Source organism: Aspergillus ibericus, assembly GCF_003184845.1.
Source record: "Aspergillus ibericus CBS 121593 unplaced genomic scaffold BO80scaffold_14, whole genome shotgun sequence".
NCBI lineage: Eukaryota > Fungi > Ascomycota > Eurotiomycetes > Eurotiales > Aspergillaceae > Aspergillus > Aspergillus ibericus.
Window position 1 is genome coordinate 664519 of NW_020292112.1, and position 14651 is coordinate 679169.

A 14651-nucleotide genomic window follows, 5' to 3' on the forward strand; every position below is an offset into this window, starting at 1 on the left:
GAATCCGTAAAGAAGACCTAGTAGAAAGTATCCGAAGACAAGCAAGCAGCCCAGGATAATATGTCGTAACAGGTACAGTTTCTGTCTCTTTCCCGTCAAGTTCACAACAAGATTTGTCCCACCAGAGTATACACCTAATGCAAGGCCCGCTGTCGGTAGAGGATGCTGGTAGCGTCGCGTGTCGGTGGGGAGGCCCGGCAGATAAGATGATCAGGGAGGCCATCGGACCGAGGCTCGTTTCGTCATGCGCCGTGAATGCGCCGAGGTTCACCTGCGTATCCCTATCTGTCTGCCCTGCACCGAATTCTCATGAATGCCTCACTTGGGATCGCCTTGACTGGGATAGTGTGGCCGCCTTCTTCCTCTCGCCGTCCGAGAAACTCGTGTCATCTCCGATTCTCGAAATTGTGAGCTGCTAGGCTCTCCTGGGAGCCCCCGCTCTGAAAGATCACTAGTAATTCCCCTTCCGCACCGCCAGATTCCCAGCTCACAGGTCCGGTACTGAAATCTCAGGGATCCGTTCCTTTGATTCCTCCAACCCGGATCGATCGTTCTGAATTTCTGTTCAACTCGCTATCTACCCCCTTCCGTCTCGAATTATTCCACTCTCTCCTCTGCAATCATGGCCGGTCAATCGAAGCCCGCGCTCTCACCCTGGGGAAGTGCCGTGGCTGGTGCCACCGGAGCCGTTCTAGCGAACGCCTTAGTCTACCCTCTCGATCTGTATGCAAATCATTTCTGCCATTCGGAAGCGAAGACCCAATTCACTAATCTTTCATGCCGCTCCCAGGGTCAAGACCAAACTTCAGGTGCAAGTGAAGAGACCAGGCGACTCGAAAGATGCGGACGCCAATGACACAGTCCACTACAAATCGACATTGGATGCCATCAACAAGATCGTGGAGAAGGAGGGAATCGAGGGCCTATATTCCGGAATTGCCGGCTCGCTGATCGGTGTGGCATCAACCAACTTCGCCTACTTCTACTGGTACACTGTCGTGCGGTCCTTCTACATGGCATCCAACAGAGTCCCGAAGCCTCCGGGAACTGCCATCGAGCTCTCCCTCGGCGCCGTGGCGGGCGCAGTCGCCCAGATCTTCACCATCCCCGTCGCAGTTATCACCACAAGGCAACAGACACAACCTAAAGGGGAGAGAAAGGGTCTGATTGAAACCGGGAGGGAGGTTGTAGAGAGTGAAGATGGGTGGTCTGGACTCTGGAGAGGACTTAAAGCCAGTTTGATCCTGGTGATCAATCCCGCTATTACCTACGGTGCCTACCAGCGCCTAAAGGACGTTCTCTTCCCGGGCAGGAACAATTTGAAACCCTGGGAGGCTTTCCGTGAGTGGCTTACACGATCCTAACCTTTTACGAACGGTAACTAAGAACCGGTGCAGTTCTCGGCGCCCTATCCAAGGCCATGGCCACGATCGCGACTCAGCCATTAATCGTGGCCAAGGTTGGTCTTCAGTCACGGCCACCTCCGGGTCGCGAAGGGAAGCCCTTCAAGACATTTGGTGAAGTCATGCGTTATATTGTTCAACACGAGGGGCTTCTGTCCCTATTCAAGGGAATTGGGCCCCAGATCATGAAAGGACTGCTTGTGCAAGGCTTCCTGATGATGACCAAGGAGAGGTATGTTGGTATCACCCTTGCGAGAACTACACGCTAATAACAACCAGGGTTGAGCTCATCTTCGTTCTTCTCTTCGCATACCTGCGTAAAGTCCGAGAGCAGAAGCTCAAGAAGGTGGTGGACTCTGCTGCATCGACAGCCAAGACCAGTCTCCCCGCGACGCTCAAATAGACGCACGATTGAACCTCGACACGTTAATACCGCTTATCTTTGTACGAATTCCTTTCTTTCTTTCTTTCTTTCTTTCTTTCTTTCTTTCTTTCTTTCTGTGGCGCACCGGTTGTGGATATTTCATCTGTCAGGCTCTGTTTTGAAGACCGAAGATACTTAGTTGTCGATACATAATGGCAGCATGTCACTTAGAACATACAATAGCATCGAGGATCTACAGAATAAAACATGAACTAGCTGGACCTGGTGGCAAATACCATACCATATCCTTTTTATAATCCCATTCTTGAGTTTCTCGAATTGTAGATTCCTCCAACCCCGGGGTAGATATACTAAGAGTACGGAGTACTCCGTACTGACCGCCCAATTTCACCTCGGCAAACAATACGATACCTACTTCCCCTATCCACCACCACCACCACCACTACCACCACCCCAAATCCCACGAAAGTCCTAGTATGCGCCGTCATGCGATGGCCGCCATGGGCTTCCAAACCGCAAGCCCCAGACCAACCACCATCACCATCCTCCAACAATAACCCCTCCGCCTCTTCCTCCTCCAACGACAAGAACATTCTCGACTGGCACGCCTTCACTGAACCCCGTACCCTCCTCGCAACCCTTATTCTCACGACAGGCATCCTGAGCGCCCTGCACCTGCACAAGCTCTACCTCCGCCGAATCCCCACCGCGATTGACATTTCGCCGTCCTATCTCCGTCGCAGAAGTATCCTCGGCCAGGTGACGAGTGTCGGTGACGGGGATAACTTCCGCATATACCATACCCCAGGCGGAAGACTCGCGGGCTGGGGTTGGTTGCCTTGGAAGAAGGTGCCCACGTCGAAGAAGGAGTTGAAGGATAAGACGGTTTGTTCCCTCGCCCGTGTACCCCCCCTCTTCCGCTACGTTCATTCTGGGTTGGAGTCGGGCTGATAATGATGGGGGACATGCAGATCCATATCCGTCTCGCTGGAATCGATGCCCCGGAATTATCTCATTTCGGGCGCCCTGCGCAACCTTTTGGGAAGGAAGCGCATGACTGGTTGACGGAGTATCTGATGAATCGGCGGATTCGGGCGTACGTGCATCGGCAAGACCAGTATCAACGGGTTGTGGCGACGGTGGTGGTGCGACGGGCGCTGGATTTCCCAATCCCGTTTCGGAGGCGCGATGTGTCGTTTGAAATGCTGAGGAGGGGGTTAGCGACGGTGTATGAGGCGAAGTTTGGGGCGGAATTTGGGGGCGCGGCTACGGAAAAGAAGTATCGGGGCGCAGAGTGGTGGGCGAAGGTTAGGGGGACGGGGTTGTGGAAGGAGTATCGGAAGAAGAATGGGGACTGGGAGAGTCCCAGGGAATATAAGACCAGGATGGGGCTGGAGGATCTGGGAACTATCAAGGAAGGGGAGGGGAAAAAGTAGAGGTTGCTGGTGGTGGTTTGTTTGGTTGTTGGGTGGGCGTTGTGTGGTTGGGTCTGATGCTTGATAGATATCCCCGTTATTATGATTTTTCATGGCATGAGTGATGAATGAATGTTTGATCATCCGCCTTCGGTGCGGTATTCCATAACATCGTTAGACTGATCATAAGGTATATCTCGTCCACGAAAGATGCTAGCCGTCTTCGTAAGGTAAGGATAGAAAAAAAAGTAAAAAAAACAAAAAACACTGCCTCCATCTGCAACCCTTCTTGGACTGCAGGAATGCGACGCCAACAAACAGCCGAGACCAGAATAAAAACCGATATATAGTACAAGAAGGAATCCAGGGCCGGGAGACATCAAGTGCCCGTCTCTAACAGAACTGTCGCTCTATTTCGGAAAACAGCTTGGGACTGATCTCGTCGCTCGTGTCGCCCTCCACGCGCCACAGGCAGCCCTTGCGCTGATAGTGCTCCAACAAGGCCTTGCTCGTCTCTTCAAATTTGTGCAGCCGCTGCTTCCAGGTGTCAATTGAGTCGTCATCTCTCTGAGTCAGAGGCTCTCCAGTGACATCGTCCTTGCCCGGGACTTTGGGCGCATTAAATTCGGTATTGTAGACCCGCCCGGATGGCTCGTGTACCCAGCGCGACGCGATCCGAGAGAGAATGACCGAGGGAGGTGTGACCAGGTGAACGACGAAGTTGACAGGGACAATGGTTTCCAGGCTCGAAGCCTGGGTCGCGGTGCGTGGAAAGCCGTCCAGGATGAAAGATGCGGCGGGAGTTATCGAGGAAGCCGACGCTGCTGAAAGCCAGCCTCGAGTCTTGAATTCGGAGGATATGAGATCGAGGATCATCGAGTCGGGGACCAGGTTGCCGGACTGCATGACGGCCTCTGCTTTGAGACCTAACCGCGGAAGCCGTTCGTTAGACTCGAATCTTGGACGCCGAGCAGCCGGTTAGGGGCCCTTACCTAAAGGGGTCTTGTTCCGGACATTTTCTCGCAGAAGGTCCCCGGAGCTTATGGACGCGAGGTCTGGAAATCTGGTGAGGAGTCGCTCTGTTTGCGTGCCCTTGCCGACACCCGGAGCACCGATGAGGATAATTCGGGCGGACTTTTTGAGCTGCCTGATCGTGGCCGTCATCTCGCGTGTTCGTCGTGCAGTGGTCTATCAGGATAGGATTTCTTCAGTCGGGGGCAGTTGGTGTTCGGAGTCAGCGGGTCGTCAAATGGTTGGGGATGGAGTATAAGCCGGGTAGGAACGCGCGGGAAGATGGCGGACACGCTATATTATCGCCATGGTGGCTAGGAAAACATGAGGAGTCTCTGATGCTAGCTATGTATGCGATTCCCCGCACGCCGTATCCCAATCTCCCACGTCTCGCCGAGCCACAACACCCAAGGCACGCGTATAGGAAGCAGTCAACCACTCCAATATGCCGACCAACGACAACGCTGGCTGGTCACCAACGAATAATGCCTCCGACACCGCAACCGGACTAGGCCGGAAGGGTCTTAGCCCCAGAGCGGCCATCACGTGCCCGCACGCCAGGGAAAATTCTTCCGCCGTTCCCGAATCCAGCGGAACGATCAACCGTCAAGTTGTCTGCCGTTCGCCACGCAATCCGACGGCACGATGGAAGTTGGCCGTTCATGGCTTCCCTCGGACGAGTTCAGACTGGTAGTAGCATGGCTTCCCCAGGCCCAAGAAGCCAGCTCACCCGGTTAGTGGGGAGTTGCTGTCATCGTCACCGCATTCTGTGACTAATTCCCATCTTCAAGGCTCCAAGCCGTCAGTCTGTATCCAGAGACCCCGCCGTGGAAGTGGAGTCCGCCGCCGCGTGTCCACCAAAGAAAATTCTCGACATGGGTGGGGATCCGAGAGGGGAAGTGAAAAGTGGAATGGTGCGAACGTGGTTCCCGATGTCGCGATGCAGGTACCAGCGGCGAATTACACAATTTTGTTTGCGCGTGGCCCAGTGTGGCGACTGGCGAGCTGCTGCAGTTACCTACAAGAGTCCGGGGTCGTCCTCTCTTCTCGCCTGTGTCACCATTCCTGCATCCGCTGCATTGCTCCGCCGAGATGCACCAGCCCACCGTCACCGTGGAGGACGAGAAGATCCGTCAGGACGGATATGCAGGTCCTCCGGTGGTCAATTACGACGATGAGGCTCCTCCGCTCAAAGGAGAGTTGGAGTTCAACGTCGGTGGCCGCGGTGCCACCCAACGGCGGCTGAAGAACTACCAGGTCAGCATGATCGGGTTCTGTGGTGGAATTGGGACCGGTCTCTTCGTGGGAACAGGCTCGGCGTATGCGGACGCTGGGCCCGCCGGATTACTGCTGGCGTACATTGTCATCGGATTTATCCTGTGGTGTGTGATGCAGAGTATCGCCGAATTGGCTACCCTGCTGCCTACAGCTGGATCCTTTCCTCACTGGGCGACTCGCTTCATCGATCCCGCTGTCGGCTTCTCACTCGCCATCACCTACGGCTATTGTTATACCATTGCGATCGCTTCCGAGGTCTCGGCCGCAGCAGTTATTGTGAGCTACTGGTCCGACATAACACCGGCCGTGGTCATCACGGTTGGGCTGGTGCTGATTCTGGCCATAAACTTGATGAGCGTAACCTTCTATGGTCACAGTGAGGTCCTATCCGGCGCCATCAAAGTGCTCTGTTTTGTTGGATTGGTTATTGTCGCGATCGTCATCACCGCTGGAGGCGGGCCGAACCACCAAAGCATCGGATTCCGCTACTGGCACCATCCCGGAGCTTGGACGAACTACAACGGCATCACCGGCCCGACCGGACACTTCCTTGGATTCTTGTCCGCCTTCGTCAACGCCTCGTTCAGTTTCGTCGGGGTTGAGACGGTTGTCATCACCGCCGCGGAATCGGTCGACCCCCATTACTCCATCCCCAAGGCTGCCCGCCGCGTGACCTACCGTATCGCCTTTTTCTATATTCTCGGCGCACTGCTCATCGGAATGATCGTCAGCCCGACCAACTCGAACCTCGTCTCTGGGTCCGACAACGCCAACAGCTCTCCGTGGGTCATTGCTATCAAGCAGGCAGGCATCAGCGCCCTGCCGTCCATTGTCAATGCCTGCATCCTCATCTCGGCCTGGTCGGCGGGTAATTCCTACTGCTGGGTTGGGTCGCGCATGATCGTGGCCATGACGACCGACCGTCAGTTGCCGCAGGTGTTTGGGCGGGTGAACAAGGCGGGTGTGCCTTGGGTTGCCGTCATCGCCTCGTGGCTTTTTGGCCCATTGGCCTATCTGAGTAAGTAGTCTAAGGAGAATCTGGTGTGCATGCTGAACTAATAACTCCGATCAGGTCTCGGCTCCGGTGGTCCGTCGCAGGCTTTTACCTGGCTCCTGAACCTAAGCACGATTGCTGGACTGATCGCGTGGGCGACCCTTTCTCTCTGTTACATCCGCTTCTATCAGGCCATGAAAGCACAAGGCGTCAGTCGTGACACCATACCTTGGAAATCGCCCTTCCAGCCATACACCGCGTGGGTTGGTTTCATTGGATCGACCATCATCACACTGGTGGCTGGGTTCCCCGTCTTCCTTAAGGGTAACTGGTCCACGGCCGATTTCTTTGCCTCGTATGTCGGCATTCCGATCTTTATCGTGCCCATTATCCTCTGGAAGGTTTTCAAGCGCACGGAGGTTAGTACCCGGACTTCATCCTTTTCTCGACTGGTTTGCTGACTGATGGCCCGCAGTTTGTTCGGCTCTCCAACATGGACTTGTGGTCTGGCCGGTTGCAGGAAGGAGAGATTATCATTCATGAGGGAGGTCCGAAGACGCGGCTGAGGCGTTTCGTGGAGTGGTTCTTCTAATTCGTGGGCTGGTCTCCTAATTCAACATTGTTATGTCTATTACGCATACCCACAGTCTCGAGTATGGTGGATTTCGCATATCTCTGGCCCGACTTCTCATTCGGTCTGCTGGTGGAGATATTCTTCAAACCGAGCCACACCAAGTGTTCTGGTTTGTAGCGGGGTGCAGAATTCTCGTGACGCGTAGTACACTTTTCCTGGACTTCCTGGGCTGAGGCCATCATTAACCCAGCAATATCCCGGGCTCCCTGAAACATGCGTAGAATGGCTTCGGCTTACTCTCCAGGACTCCTCGCCCCATGGTTCTCTGAACAATCGACCACGATGGATAGTCCAGCGAAGCCATATCCTCTTGACCTCAATGGAGCCCGCTCATGTGATGCTACCTATGTAGGCGCGCCTTATTGCAGCAGCAAAATGAACCCAGAACGCTGTCTCCCGATATCCCAATCGCTACTCCTCCTGGCCGCCGATGGTAGCCGGATTATTGGTTGCGCCGACCCGGCTTGGCGTGGAACCCGCGCCGCGATGGATTCTATCGCAGCCAGGAGGTCATCTTCCCAGTTCCCACTTCCGGACCCTTTCTCGCTTGAAGATTTCCTGACAATGTCTTCAGGACGGCCACTCCTAAAGACCTCACTACCTTCCATGCACGCGGCATCCGCCGCCGCAGGCCCCTCAAATCCCGCCGCAAATCGCCCGACGCCACCCTTCCCTCATGGGTCTCAGCAGCAACCTGGCTCGTTTCCAAACCGTCCAGATGCCGACCCCCGCCATCTAGCGATCGCTCTTCATCATGCGCACCAAATCCAGGCCCAGAAGGACACCGAGGGACTGATTCTGGACCGCATCCTGCAACTGATCACACTCCCATCATCCCCCTCCGCAGATCCTGCCTCTCCGTCCCCCGACGATGCTCGAACTTTCAAGTCCGCCCTGGTTCCCTTCCAACCCGCCGACTACGACAACTTGATCTTGGAGAGGAATATTGAAGGTCTCTGTGGCTACGGTCTGTGCCCCCGTGAGCACCGCAAAGAGGATGCCCGAGGCACTTATCGTATTACCTGGGGCGCTAAGGGCAGCGGGCCGGGCGGTCGCGGTCGCGAAATGAGTATTGTTCCGAAAGAAAAGCTCGAGATGTGGTGCTCAAACGAATGCGCCGAAAGAGCCATGTATATACGAGTTCAGCTGGCCGCCGAACCCGTGTGGGAAAGACGAGCGGACGATGCGCGCGGCAAACATCTCATCTTGCTCGAAGAGGGCAGGGCCAAGGAAGGCAAAAGCAGCGCACAAAACTCCGTCTCCATCCGAGATGTCGTCGGTCAATTCGGCAGTATGCATATGGACGAATCTCAATGCCCAAGCGATATGGCAGATGACATCGCAAGGCTCACGGTGCACGATGATGCTCGTTCACGGGAGCTTGCTATGGAACGGGGAGATGCCCATCCCGCGCTCGCCACCGGCAGGATGAGTATCCAAGTTCAAGAGAATAGTCATACCCACGGTCTAGTTATGGCGCCGCAGTTGCGTCCCGGAGACGAGAAGGGAGGCTCCATCGAAGGCTATTTACCTCACGAGAAGTAGGTGCTTTCATCCTTAGCAGCAATGGGCCTCCTCAACGACCGAATCGCGGGTACCGACGAGCATGCATGTGCAACTGACGCGTCCCGCCGCAACAACAACACCACCACCTCCGCCGCCGCCGCCATCACGGACGGCCCAGCACGCCTCAGCCGTACATTACTTCACACGACAGCCACCTACGAACATCCGTTTATCTGCCCGTGTCTTTATTTGTTCCATATTTTACTCCGTTGCGGCGCTTCTCGGCCCACGCCGGCAGTCCTGGCGGCTCGGTAGTGCGACGTGGCTACCCCTGACGTTCCCGCCGGAGTGTAGCCTCTGTTTACACGAGAAACAGGCTATACAGGCAGACTGCGGCCTCTGAGTACCCTGTCGCGCGCCTCCTCCGCGTACATGATACCTTCCACATGGTGCAACGATCACGCGAACCCGCGAACCCTCCACGCGTTCAAATCCCCCGGCCCTCCCCTATACGGAACCCAACCGTCGCGTGATTCTGAACAAGCCTATTCACATTCTCACAACCCACACTTCGCAGCCCGCAACCATAATCCACCCGCCATATGCGTGTACGCAACCACCATATCCCGCCGCCGCCGCCTGTATAGTCATATAATCTCCCCCCAGAATCCTTCCAGCCGTTCCGCCACCATGCCCTTCGGATCGGGTGTGCCTGAGCCACGAGGATTGCGGTTGCTTAGCACCCCAGGGTGACTCTGAGAATGGACAGTCAACTTTCGCCTGCCAGTGCTCCCGTATGGTCAAGCTCTGCCAAGGGGGCTGGCCGGAGTGTCTCTTGGTCTGCCGGTGAAGTAAATCGTCTCAAGGACGTAGCGCGCTGTGTGTTGGACATACTCCTTGATAATGCCTCCGCCATGTCCTTCGGCACAGACTGTTCCGGGCCGGGGGTGTTGGGTGGGAACCGTCGGGGTTATCAGCGGATGCGTCGTCAGTTGGGGCCCGAATCGCGTGTCGTAGGGCGTCATATCGGTTGTATGTGCATAGAGGGTGGGGTACAGTCTCGGCGGCCTCCCCGCGTTGATATTTGGTTCCGGTACTGTAGGCAGGAATTCAATCACTCCTGTAAGTAAGTGCTCTCTCTAACCACTGGCTACCTTAGCCTTTTGGTCAGCCAGCGTTCAATCCATCCACGACACTCTAGCCAGATAACCCGGCGAGAAATACGTCGACGGATAGACGGAGATCGGGAATGCGAATGCCTCTCCTCCCTGGGATCACTAGGTTGGAGTATACGGGCTTGTCCTGCTGCTATCAATAAAAGGGGCTTCAACCATTTGGAACCGCAACATATCATGTTCCCGTCCGTCTGGTTCCGAGGTGCCGATGGCTCTCCTTGGTGATACAGGAGGATAGCTAAACAAGGAGGATCCCAGATAGAGAGAGGAAACAGGACATACTAGTAGAGAAGTTTTCCCTGGGTCCTTCGTTCCCCAGTGAAAATGAATGCCTGACTCGGTCCATAACCTAATGTTTAATTGCCCTGTGTTTCTGCGTTTCTCTATGTATCTTTGTAGAGTGCATTGTAGTGTTCTCCAAGCCCGTACGTATGCCTGTAGTAAGCCAACCAGATGACCTGCTTGCTTTCCTGTTCATCGCCTGGTTTGATCGTTTCGATCCTTCCATCGCCCTGGACGACATTGATCTCAACGCCATATGCCCTCGCAATCGCTTGTAGCTCGAACTGGCCACCCCACTCAGCCGTTAGCTTGATTTTTCTGGTATATTGGTCCAGAGGCTCTTCCATGAATGGTTCAAAGTCATCTTTATGGTCGCTGATGAAATCCGCCGCGACCGCTCTAACTGCCCGATACCCATCGTGTTTAGGAGAAGCCACCGTATCGATACGAGACTGGGTTGAAGGCTGGAGGATCATCCTCTGCGGGTCGGGTTTCAGGCTCATGCCTTGCTTGTCCAACTGACACGCGATGGCCGAGAAGAGACAGTGTCCATCCGGATTTATTTCAACCTCCTTTAACTGTAAGCGCTTGAACACGCCATCCATAACTTCTTTCTCATTCCCGCGGTGATCTGTTTGATTCGCAGCCTCCTCCGCAGCAATCGCTGACTGGGCTGCTTGTTCCGCTGCACGACGCGCCAGCCGGGCCTTTTGACGATTGGGCTTCTTGGGACGAGGACTGGAGGATTGCGGAGTGGCGGAAGAAGAGCTTTGCAGCGAAGACGTTGTCTCGGAGGGGGGTTCTGTATTTTCTTGATCTGGTGAGCCACGAACTTCATCGGATGCATCCAGACTGAGGTCTTCCAGGCCATCAACGGGCTGCTCTGGCTCGCCGTTTAATTGCGCGATCTCAGCTTGCTGTCGCTCAGAGACCTCTCTTTGAAGCCTGTCACACTCGTCATTGATTCCCTTGCGAGATTTCTTGGTGGCGGACTTTTTCTTCTGAGTGATTCGAGCCTGGAGATCTTTTTGTTCCTTGCGGTGTTTAGCTAGTAGCTCCTCCATTGTTGAAGTGGTGGCAAGTGCGATTCCAACTGAATATCTATAAGTCCAGAGATTTTCATAAAAACGAAAGAAGATAATAGATCGCCAAGCTATGCGAATTGCGAGCAAGGGTATCGTGGCTAAGTATCAAGGTCGATACTGGGCATGCAAATGGGTCGATGAATGAAATGCTGCCCCGCTAGAGCCGTCTTGATTTTTTTGGGACTATCCGGTCGGCTCTCCTTGCGTTGGATACCTAAGGCATTACATCGCCTACTAGTATGGAACCATCTCATAAATCGGAGACTCTTTCGAAGGGCGAGATACACCATATGGCCAGACAAGCGGTATCATTATCATATCATTGCCCTGCCCGCTACATACTACATAGTACTTTGCTGGTCTTGTAGCAGCCCCGCATTATCATTCCTCCGTTCCGCACAGCCTCGGTATCTTCTGCCAAGGCGTGCAGCCACGCCCGGCTATTCGGGTAACGACGTTGTATCTATAAGGGGCGGATCAATCATCATTATCATCGTCAACATTACGGAGTACTTCTTCTATATCTTTCAAACTTGCCACAGCCTGCCTTGTCCAACCATCAACTGACACTATGGATGTTCAGAAGCTATTCGACGTCAAGGTTTGTACTGACCGCGTGGAGGTCCCCGCTTGGAGAGTTGACCGAAGCGCCTAACAAAGTACTAAGGATAAAGTCGTGCTAGTCACTGGTGGCGCTAAAGGAATCGGTCGCATGATCTCAGAAGGCTTCGTAAAAAACGGCGCCACCGTCTATATCTCGTCGCGGGATGTACAGGCCTGCGAGAAAGCGGTGAACGAGCTCAACGCGCTCGGTTCAGGCAAGGCATATGCTATTCCTGCGGATTTCTACAAAGAGGAGGAGTGCAAACGGCTGGCTTCAGAGATTGCTAAGCGTGAGAGCAAGCTGCATGTTCTCGTCAACAACTCTGGATCGAATTGGGGCGCCCCTTACGATGAATATCCATCCGCTGCCTGGACGCGAGTACTCACGCTCAACCTCCACCGGGTATTCGACCTCACCAGACTTCTCACTCCTCTGCTGGAGAAGGCTGCCTCATCTGGCGACCCAGCGCGCATCATCAACATCGGTAGCGTTGATGGGATCAGAGTCCCAGCCTTGGAGACCTTTGCCTACAGTGCGAGCAAGGCCGGGCTGCACCACCTGAGTCGTGTCTTGGCTCACCACCTTGGAAGAAGGAATATCACGTATGTGTAACTCCCACCTCGTCACTGACCGATGGGGCATGGACTAACCCAACACTCTTCGCAGCTCAAACTCCTTGGCGTGTGGCCCTTTCGAAAGTAAGATGATGGCTGCCACCCTGAAAGCGCACCGAGAGACCATCGAGGCAAATGTCCCATTGGGCCGTATTGGTACCCCTGAGGATGTCGCGGGAGCTTGCTTGTTCTTGAGCAGCCGGGCCGGCTCGTATGTGAATGGAGCGACAATCACTCTGGATGGTGGTAGCGTCGTGGCTGCCAAGCTGTAGGCTGTAAGCAAGATGGTATGCGCCCTCGGGATAATGAGAGTACGTAAGGCTGTTCATAGATGACGTAACCTAATCAATTGCCTTTAATCAATGCAGTCCTTTTAACTCAAGTCAAGTCAAGCCCTTTTCACCCAACAGCGGGACATTCAACTCCGTCTTTGCACCGCGGTACGCCTGCCGGACCAATAGAGGGCCCGGGGATACGGCTGCCGCGCTGACGGCGTCGTTGATACCCGATCAGTGTGGTTCGTGTGGCTCGGGGCCTCCAGGACTCCTGGATGAAAACCGTGCCGGGCTTCTGTGCTATCTATCCACTGCGCGAAGGACTGAACGGGCGTGTCTTGGCGTGTTTGTTTATCGGGTTGTGTTGTTGTTTGTCTTACTGCCTATTTTGGTTCGGAGCGAGTCGGGCCGGGCGAGCGAGCGCAATGGATTGTTCCCCCTTTGCTCTCCATCCTCACGATTCCCCCTTATCCGAGTCCACGCAACTGCCCATGCTTGTGGGTAAATCTCTTTCCATCATTCCTCATTCTTTGATGCCCTGTACGCCCGTTTATCCATCCGCCCTCTTCATTTCCTCATCATACCCATCGCTATGAATTTTCATCGCCAGTTTCCATCGGCCAAACCAACCAGAAAGCTGGTGGCCTGGAGAAGAGGTGTAACTTGACAACACAGCCAGCTGGAGTATCTCGGACGGATAGATAGGGCGCCATACGAAATACTTTACGCAACTATTTGTGATGGCTGGGCCATGCCCTGGATGAGATGCCATGAAACCATCTTCATGACCAATGACTTCAGACCTACCCTTCCTTGCGCAGGCCGTGCCCACCAAGAGACAATGAAAAGCAGGCTGCGGCCTCTCAGAGTGCCTCGCGCGATTCCTCCGCGTACATGATATCGTCTCTCAATTTCACGATCCCACGTCCCACGATTCAGGAATTTGGTGAACTCGGGATTCCACGATCCCACGATCCGACCGCGTGGCCAGAGAGCCCATTCACGCCCTTATAGCCTATATCAGTCGTCCCGCAGCTCATTCCCAGCATCTAATTCCCGCTGCCCACCATACGCGTGTACGCGGCCCGCCTGTCCTCCACCGCAGCCACCTGTTCGCTATACAAACCCCCAGTTCCGCCAGTCAGTCCACCGCCATGCCATTCGGATTGTGGGCGCCCACGCCACGAGGATTGTGGGGAATCAGCGCTCCCAGGGTGACGAGATCCCGGGATCGCAACCCCACGGGGCGTGCACAGTGTGGGAAAATGTGGGAGAACAGACAGTCAGCCGTCGTCGGCCGGTGCTCTCATACGGTCAGGCAGTGCCCACGGACATGGCAGAGGCATTGTCGGAGAGATACGTGAGGCGGCCTGTCGCGAGGACAAAGCGCGCCGTCCGTCGCACGTGTCTCTCCGACAATGCCTCTGCCATGTCCGTGGGCACTGCCTGCGCTGGAGGATCGGGAATAGGGTCATTGGGGTCTCTGGCATCGTCATCCCCGTCCCACCTCACCGTTGATTCCGGAGCCGTCTGTGTAGATCCGTGTGGCTCCGGGCCACAGCGTCTCTAACACGAACAGGTTGGTGATGGGCAACCCCTTGGAATCATCGACGTGCACCTGCGGGGTCTGCCACCGGAATGGCAAGTTCGATGACCTCCAGCCACCCCCAACCCTACATCGGATTCAGCAGGTTACGCCGCGCACCTTGGTTGTCGCCATATACCTCAAGGCGTCGGCGGTCTTCCGGCTTCTTAAGCGGGGACCACTTGGTCCGTGGCCGTCATTCCAGTCACCACGCATCGGTCTCCTACATTCTCGGCCTCTTTCACAGACTCGAGATCAAACCACCAACCGAACTAGCTCGATGTTGAGCAGAAGGGAAAATTACCTTCAATATCAAGTCCTCCGCTAGCCTGAGGCACAAGGAGACATATCACGTGACAGGGCTCATTAATCATGTGATATGGTAGGTTATTGTCACGTGATTTG

At 54.9% G+C, this 14651-nt stretch overlaps 10 protein-coding genes across 10 annotated transcripts; 6 read left to right on the forward strand and 4 right to left on the reverse strand.

Moving 5' to 3' along the window:
• Positions 1-314: 314 nt before the first annotated feature.
• On the forward strand, positions 315-2055 carry BO80DRAFT_424176 (putative peroxisomal carrier protein). Its single transcript, XM_025719220.1, has 5 exons — positions 315-454; positions 505-723; positions 791-1341; positions 1398-1635; positions 1683-2055. The coding sequence occupies exons 2-5, from the start codon at positions 623-625 to the stop codon at positions 1804-1806; spliced, it is 1014 nt and encodes a 337-aa protein (XP_025576594.1). The 5' UTR covers positions 315-454; positions 505-622; the 3' UTR covers positions 1807-2055.
• Positions 2056-2228: 173 nt separating this feature from the next.
• BO80DRAFT_424177 (thermonuclease family protein) lies at positions 2229-3333 on the forward strand. Its single transcript, XM_025719221.1, has 2 exons — positions 2229-2673; positions 2760-3333. Exons 1-2 carry the CDS (start codon positions 2275-2277, stop codon positions 3222-3224), a joined length of 864 nt encoding a protein of 287 aa, XP_025576595.1. The 5' UTR covers positions 2229-2274; the 3' UTR covers positions 3225-3333.
• On the reverse strand, positions 3284-3702 carry BO80DRAFT_43757 (uncharacterized protein). The gene has a single exon (XM_025721007.1). It carries the CDS (start codon positions 3581-3583, stop codon positions 3344-3346), a length of 240 nt encoding a protein of 79 aa, XP_025576596.1. The 5' UTR covers positions 3584-3702; the 3' UTR covers positions 3284-3343.
• On the reverse strand, positions 3357-4775 carry BO80DRAFT_492836 (adenylate kinase ADK2). The gene is made up of 2 exons (XM_025723789.1): positions 4196-4775; positions 3357-4129 (listed from the first exon to the last, which is right to left on the reverse strand). The coding sequence occupies exons 1-2, from the start codon at positions 4365-4367 to the stop codon at positions 3597-3599; spliced, it is 705 nt and encodes a 234-aa protein (XP_025576597.1). The 5' UTR covers positions 4368-4775; the 3' UTR covers positions 3357-3596.
• Positions 4776-4824: 49 nt separating this feature from the next.
• Positions 4825-7455, forward strand: BO80DRAFT_424179 (putative amino acid permease). The gene is made up of 3 exons (XM_025719222.1): positions 4825-6510; positions 6565-6905; positions 6962-7455. Exons 1-3 carry the CDS (start codon positions 5307-5309, stop codon positions 7076-7078), a joined length of 1662 nt encoding a protein of 553 aa, XP_025576598.1. The 5' UTR covers positions 4825-5306; the 3' UTR covers positions 7079-7455.
• A 229-nt stretch (positions 7456-7684) lies between these two features.
• Positions 7685-8665, forward strand: BO80DRAFT_353072 (Rtr1/RPAP2 family protein phosphatase; the record flags this gene model as incomplete). Its single annotated transcript, XM_025715646.1, has 1 exon — positions 7685-8665. One exon carries the CDS (start codon positions 7685-7687, stop codon positions 8663-8665), a length of 981 nt encoding a protein of 326 aa, XP_025576599.1.
• Positions 8666-9026: 361 nt separating this feature from the next.
• On the forward strand, positions 9027-10105 carry BO80DRAFT_43686 (uncharacterized protein). Its single transcript, XM_025720980.1, has 2 exons — positions 9027-9719; positions 9786-10105. Exons 1-2 carry the CDS (start codon positions 9388-9390, stop codon positions 10024-10026), a joined length of 573 nt encoding a protein of 190 aa, XP_025576600.1. The 5' UTR covers positions 9027-9387; the 3' UTR covers positions 10027-10105.
• On the reverse strand, positions 10083-11507 carry BO80DRAFT_43588 (deubiquitinase OTU2). The gene has a single exon (XM_025720929.1). It carries the CDS (start codon positions 11145-11147, stop codon positions 10185-10187), a length of 963 nt encoding a protein of 320 aa, XP_025576601.1. The 5' UTR covers positions 11148-11507; the 3' UTR covers positions 10083-10184.
• A 130-nt stretch (positions 11508-11637) lies between these two features.
• On the forward strand, positions 11638-12815 carry BO80DRAFT_424182 (short chain dehydrogenase/reductase family). Its single transcript, XM_025719223.1, has 3 exons — positions 11638-11769; positions 11836-12374; positions 12439-12815. Exons 1-3 carry the CDS (start codon positions 11740-11742, stop codon positions 12656-12658), a joined length of 789 nt encoding a protein of 262 aa, XP_025576602.1. The 5' UTR covers positions 11638-11739; the 3' UTR covers positions 12659-12815.
• Positions 12816-13975: 1160 nt separating this feature from the next.
• BO80DRAFT_444066 (uncharacterized protein) lies at positions 13976-14462 on the reverse strand (the record flags this gene model as incomplete). The annotated part of the gene is made up of 3 exons (XM_025721405.1): positions 13976-14112; positions 14174-14334; positions 14386-14462. The coding sequence occupies 3 exons, from the start codon at positions 14460-14462 to the stop codon at positions 13976-13978; spliced, it is 375 nt and encodes a 124-aa protein (XP_025576603.1).
• Between the last annotated feature and the right edge of the window lie 189 nt (positions 14463-14651).

Excerpts from the sequence above, each read along its gene's own strand:
- BO80DRAFT_43588 (XM_025720929.1), bottom strand. The coding sequence starts at position 11,147 with ATGGAGGAGCTACTAGCTAAACACCGCAAGGAACAAAAAGATCTCCAG.
- BO80DRAFT_43757 (XM_025721007.1), bottom strand. The coding sequence starts at position 3,583 with ATGTCTCCCGGCCCTGGATTCCTTCTTGTACTATATATCGGTTTTTAT.
- BO80DRAFT_492836 (XM_025723789.1), bottom strand. The coding sequence starts at position 4,367 with ATGACGGCCACGATCAGGCAGCTCAAAAAGTCCGCCCGAATTATCCTC. Across the intron at positions 4,130-4,195 it reads CCGGAACAAGACCCCTTTAG|GTCTCAAAGCAGAGGCCGTC; the intron begins GTAAGGGCCCCT and ends TTCCGCGGTTAG.
- BO80DRAFT_424176 (XM_025719220.1), top strand. The coding sequence starts at position 623 with ATGGCCGGTCAATCGAAGCCCGCGCTCTCACCCTGGGGAAGTGCCGTG. Across the intron at positions 724-790 it reads TTAGTCTACCCTCTCGATCT|GGTCAAGACCAAACTTCAGG; the intron begins GTATGCAAATCA and ends TGCCGCTCCCAG. Across the intron at positions 1,342-1,397 it reads GAAACCCTGGGAGGCTTTCC|TTCTCGGCGCCCTATCCAAG; the intron begins GTGAGTGGCTTA and ends GAACCGGTGCAG.
- BO80DRAFT_43686 (XM_025720980.1), top strand. The coding sequence starts at position 9,388 with ATGGACAGTCAACTTTCGCCTGCCAGTGCTCCCGTATGGTCAAGCTCT. Across the intron at positions 9,720-9,785 it reads CGCGTTGATATTTGGTTCCG|CCTTTTGGTCAGCCAGCGTT; the intron begins GTACTGTAGGCA and ends TGGCTACCTTAG.
- BO80DRAFT_424182 (XM_025719223.1), top strand. The coding sequence starts at position 11,740 with ATGGATGTTCAGAAGCTATTCGACGTCAAG. Across the intron at positions 11,770-11,835 it reads AGAAGCTATTCGACGTCAAG|GATAAAGTCGTGCTAGTCAC; the intron begins GTTTGTACTGAC and ends CAAAGTACTAAG. Across the intron at positions 12,375-12,438 it reads CTTGGAAGAAGGAATATCAC|CTCAAACTCCTTGGCGTGTG; the intron begins GTATGTGTAACT and ends CACTCTTCGCAG.
- BO80DRAFT_424177 (XM_025719221.1), top strand. The coding sequence starts at position 2,275 with ATGCGATGGCCGCCATGGGCTTCCAAACCGCAAGCCCCAGACCAACCA. Across the intron at positions 2,674-2,759 it reads AGGAGTTGAAGGATAAGACG|ATCCATATCCGTCTCGCTGG; the intron begins GTTTGTTCCCTC and ends GGGGACATGCAG.
- BO80DRAFT_424179 (XM_025719222.1), top strand. The coding sequence starts at position 5,307 with ATGCACCAGCCCACCGTCACCGTGGAGGACGAGAAGATCCGTCAGGAC. Across the intron at positions 6,511-6,564 it reads TGGCCCATTGGCCTATCTGA|GTCTCGGCTCCGGTGGTCCG; the intron begins GTAAGTAGTCTA and ends AACTCCGATCAG. Across the intron at positions 6,906-6,961 it reads AGGTTTTCAAGCGCACGGAG|TTTGTTCGGCTCTCCAACAT; the intron begins GTTAGTACCCGG and ends GATGGCCCGCAG.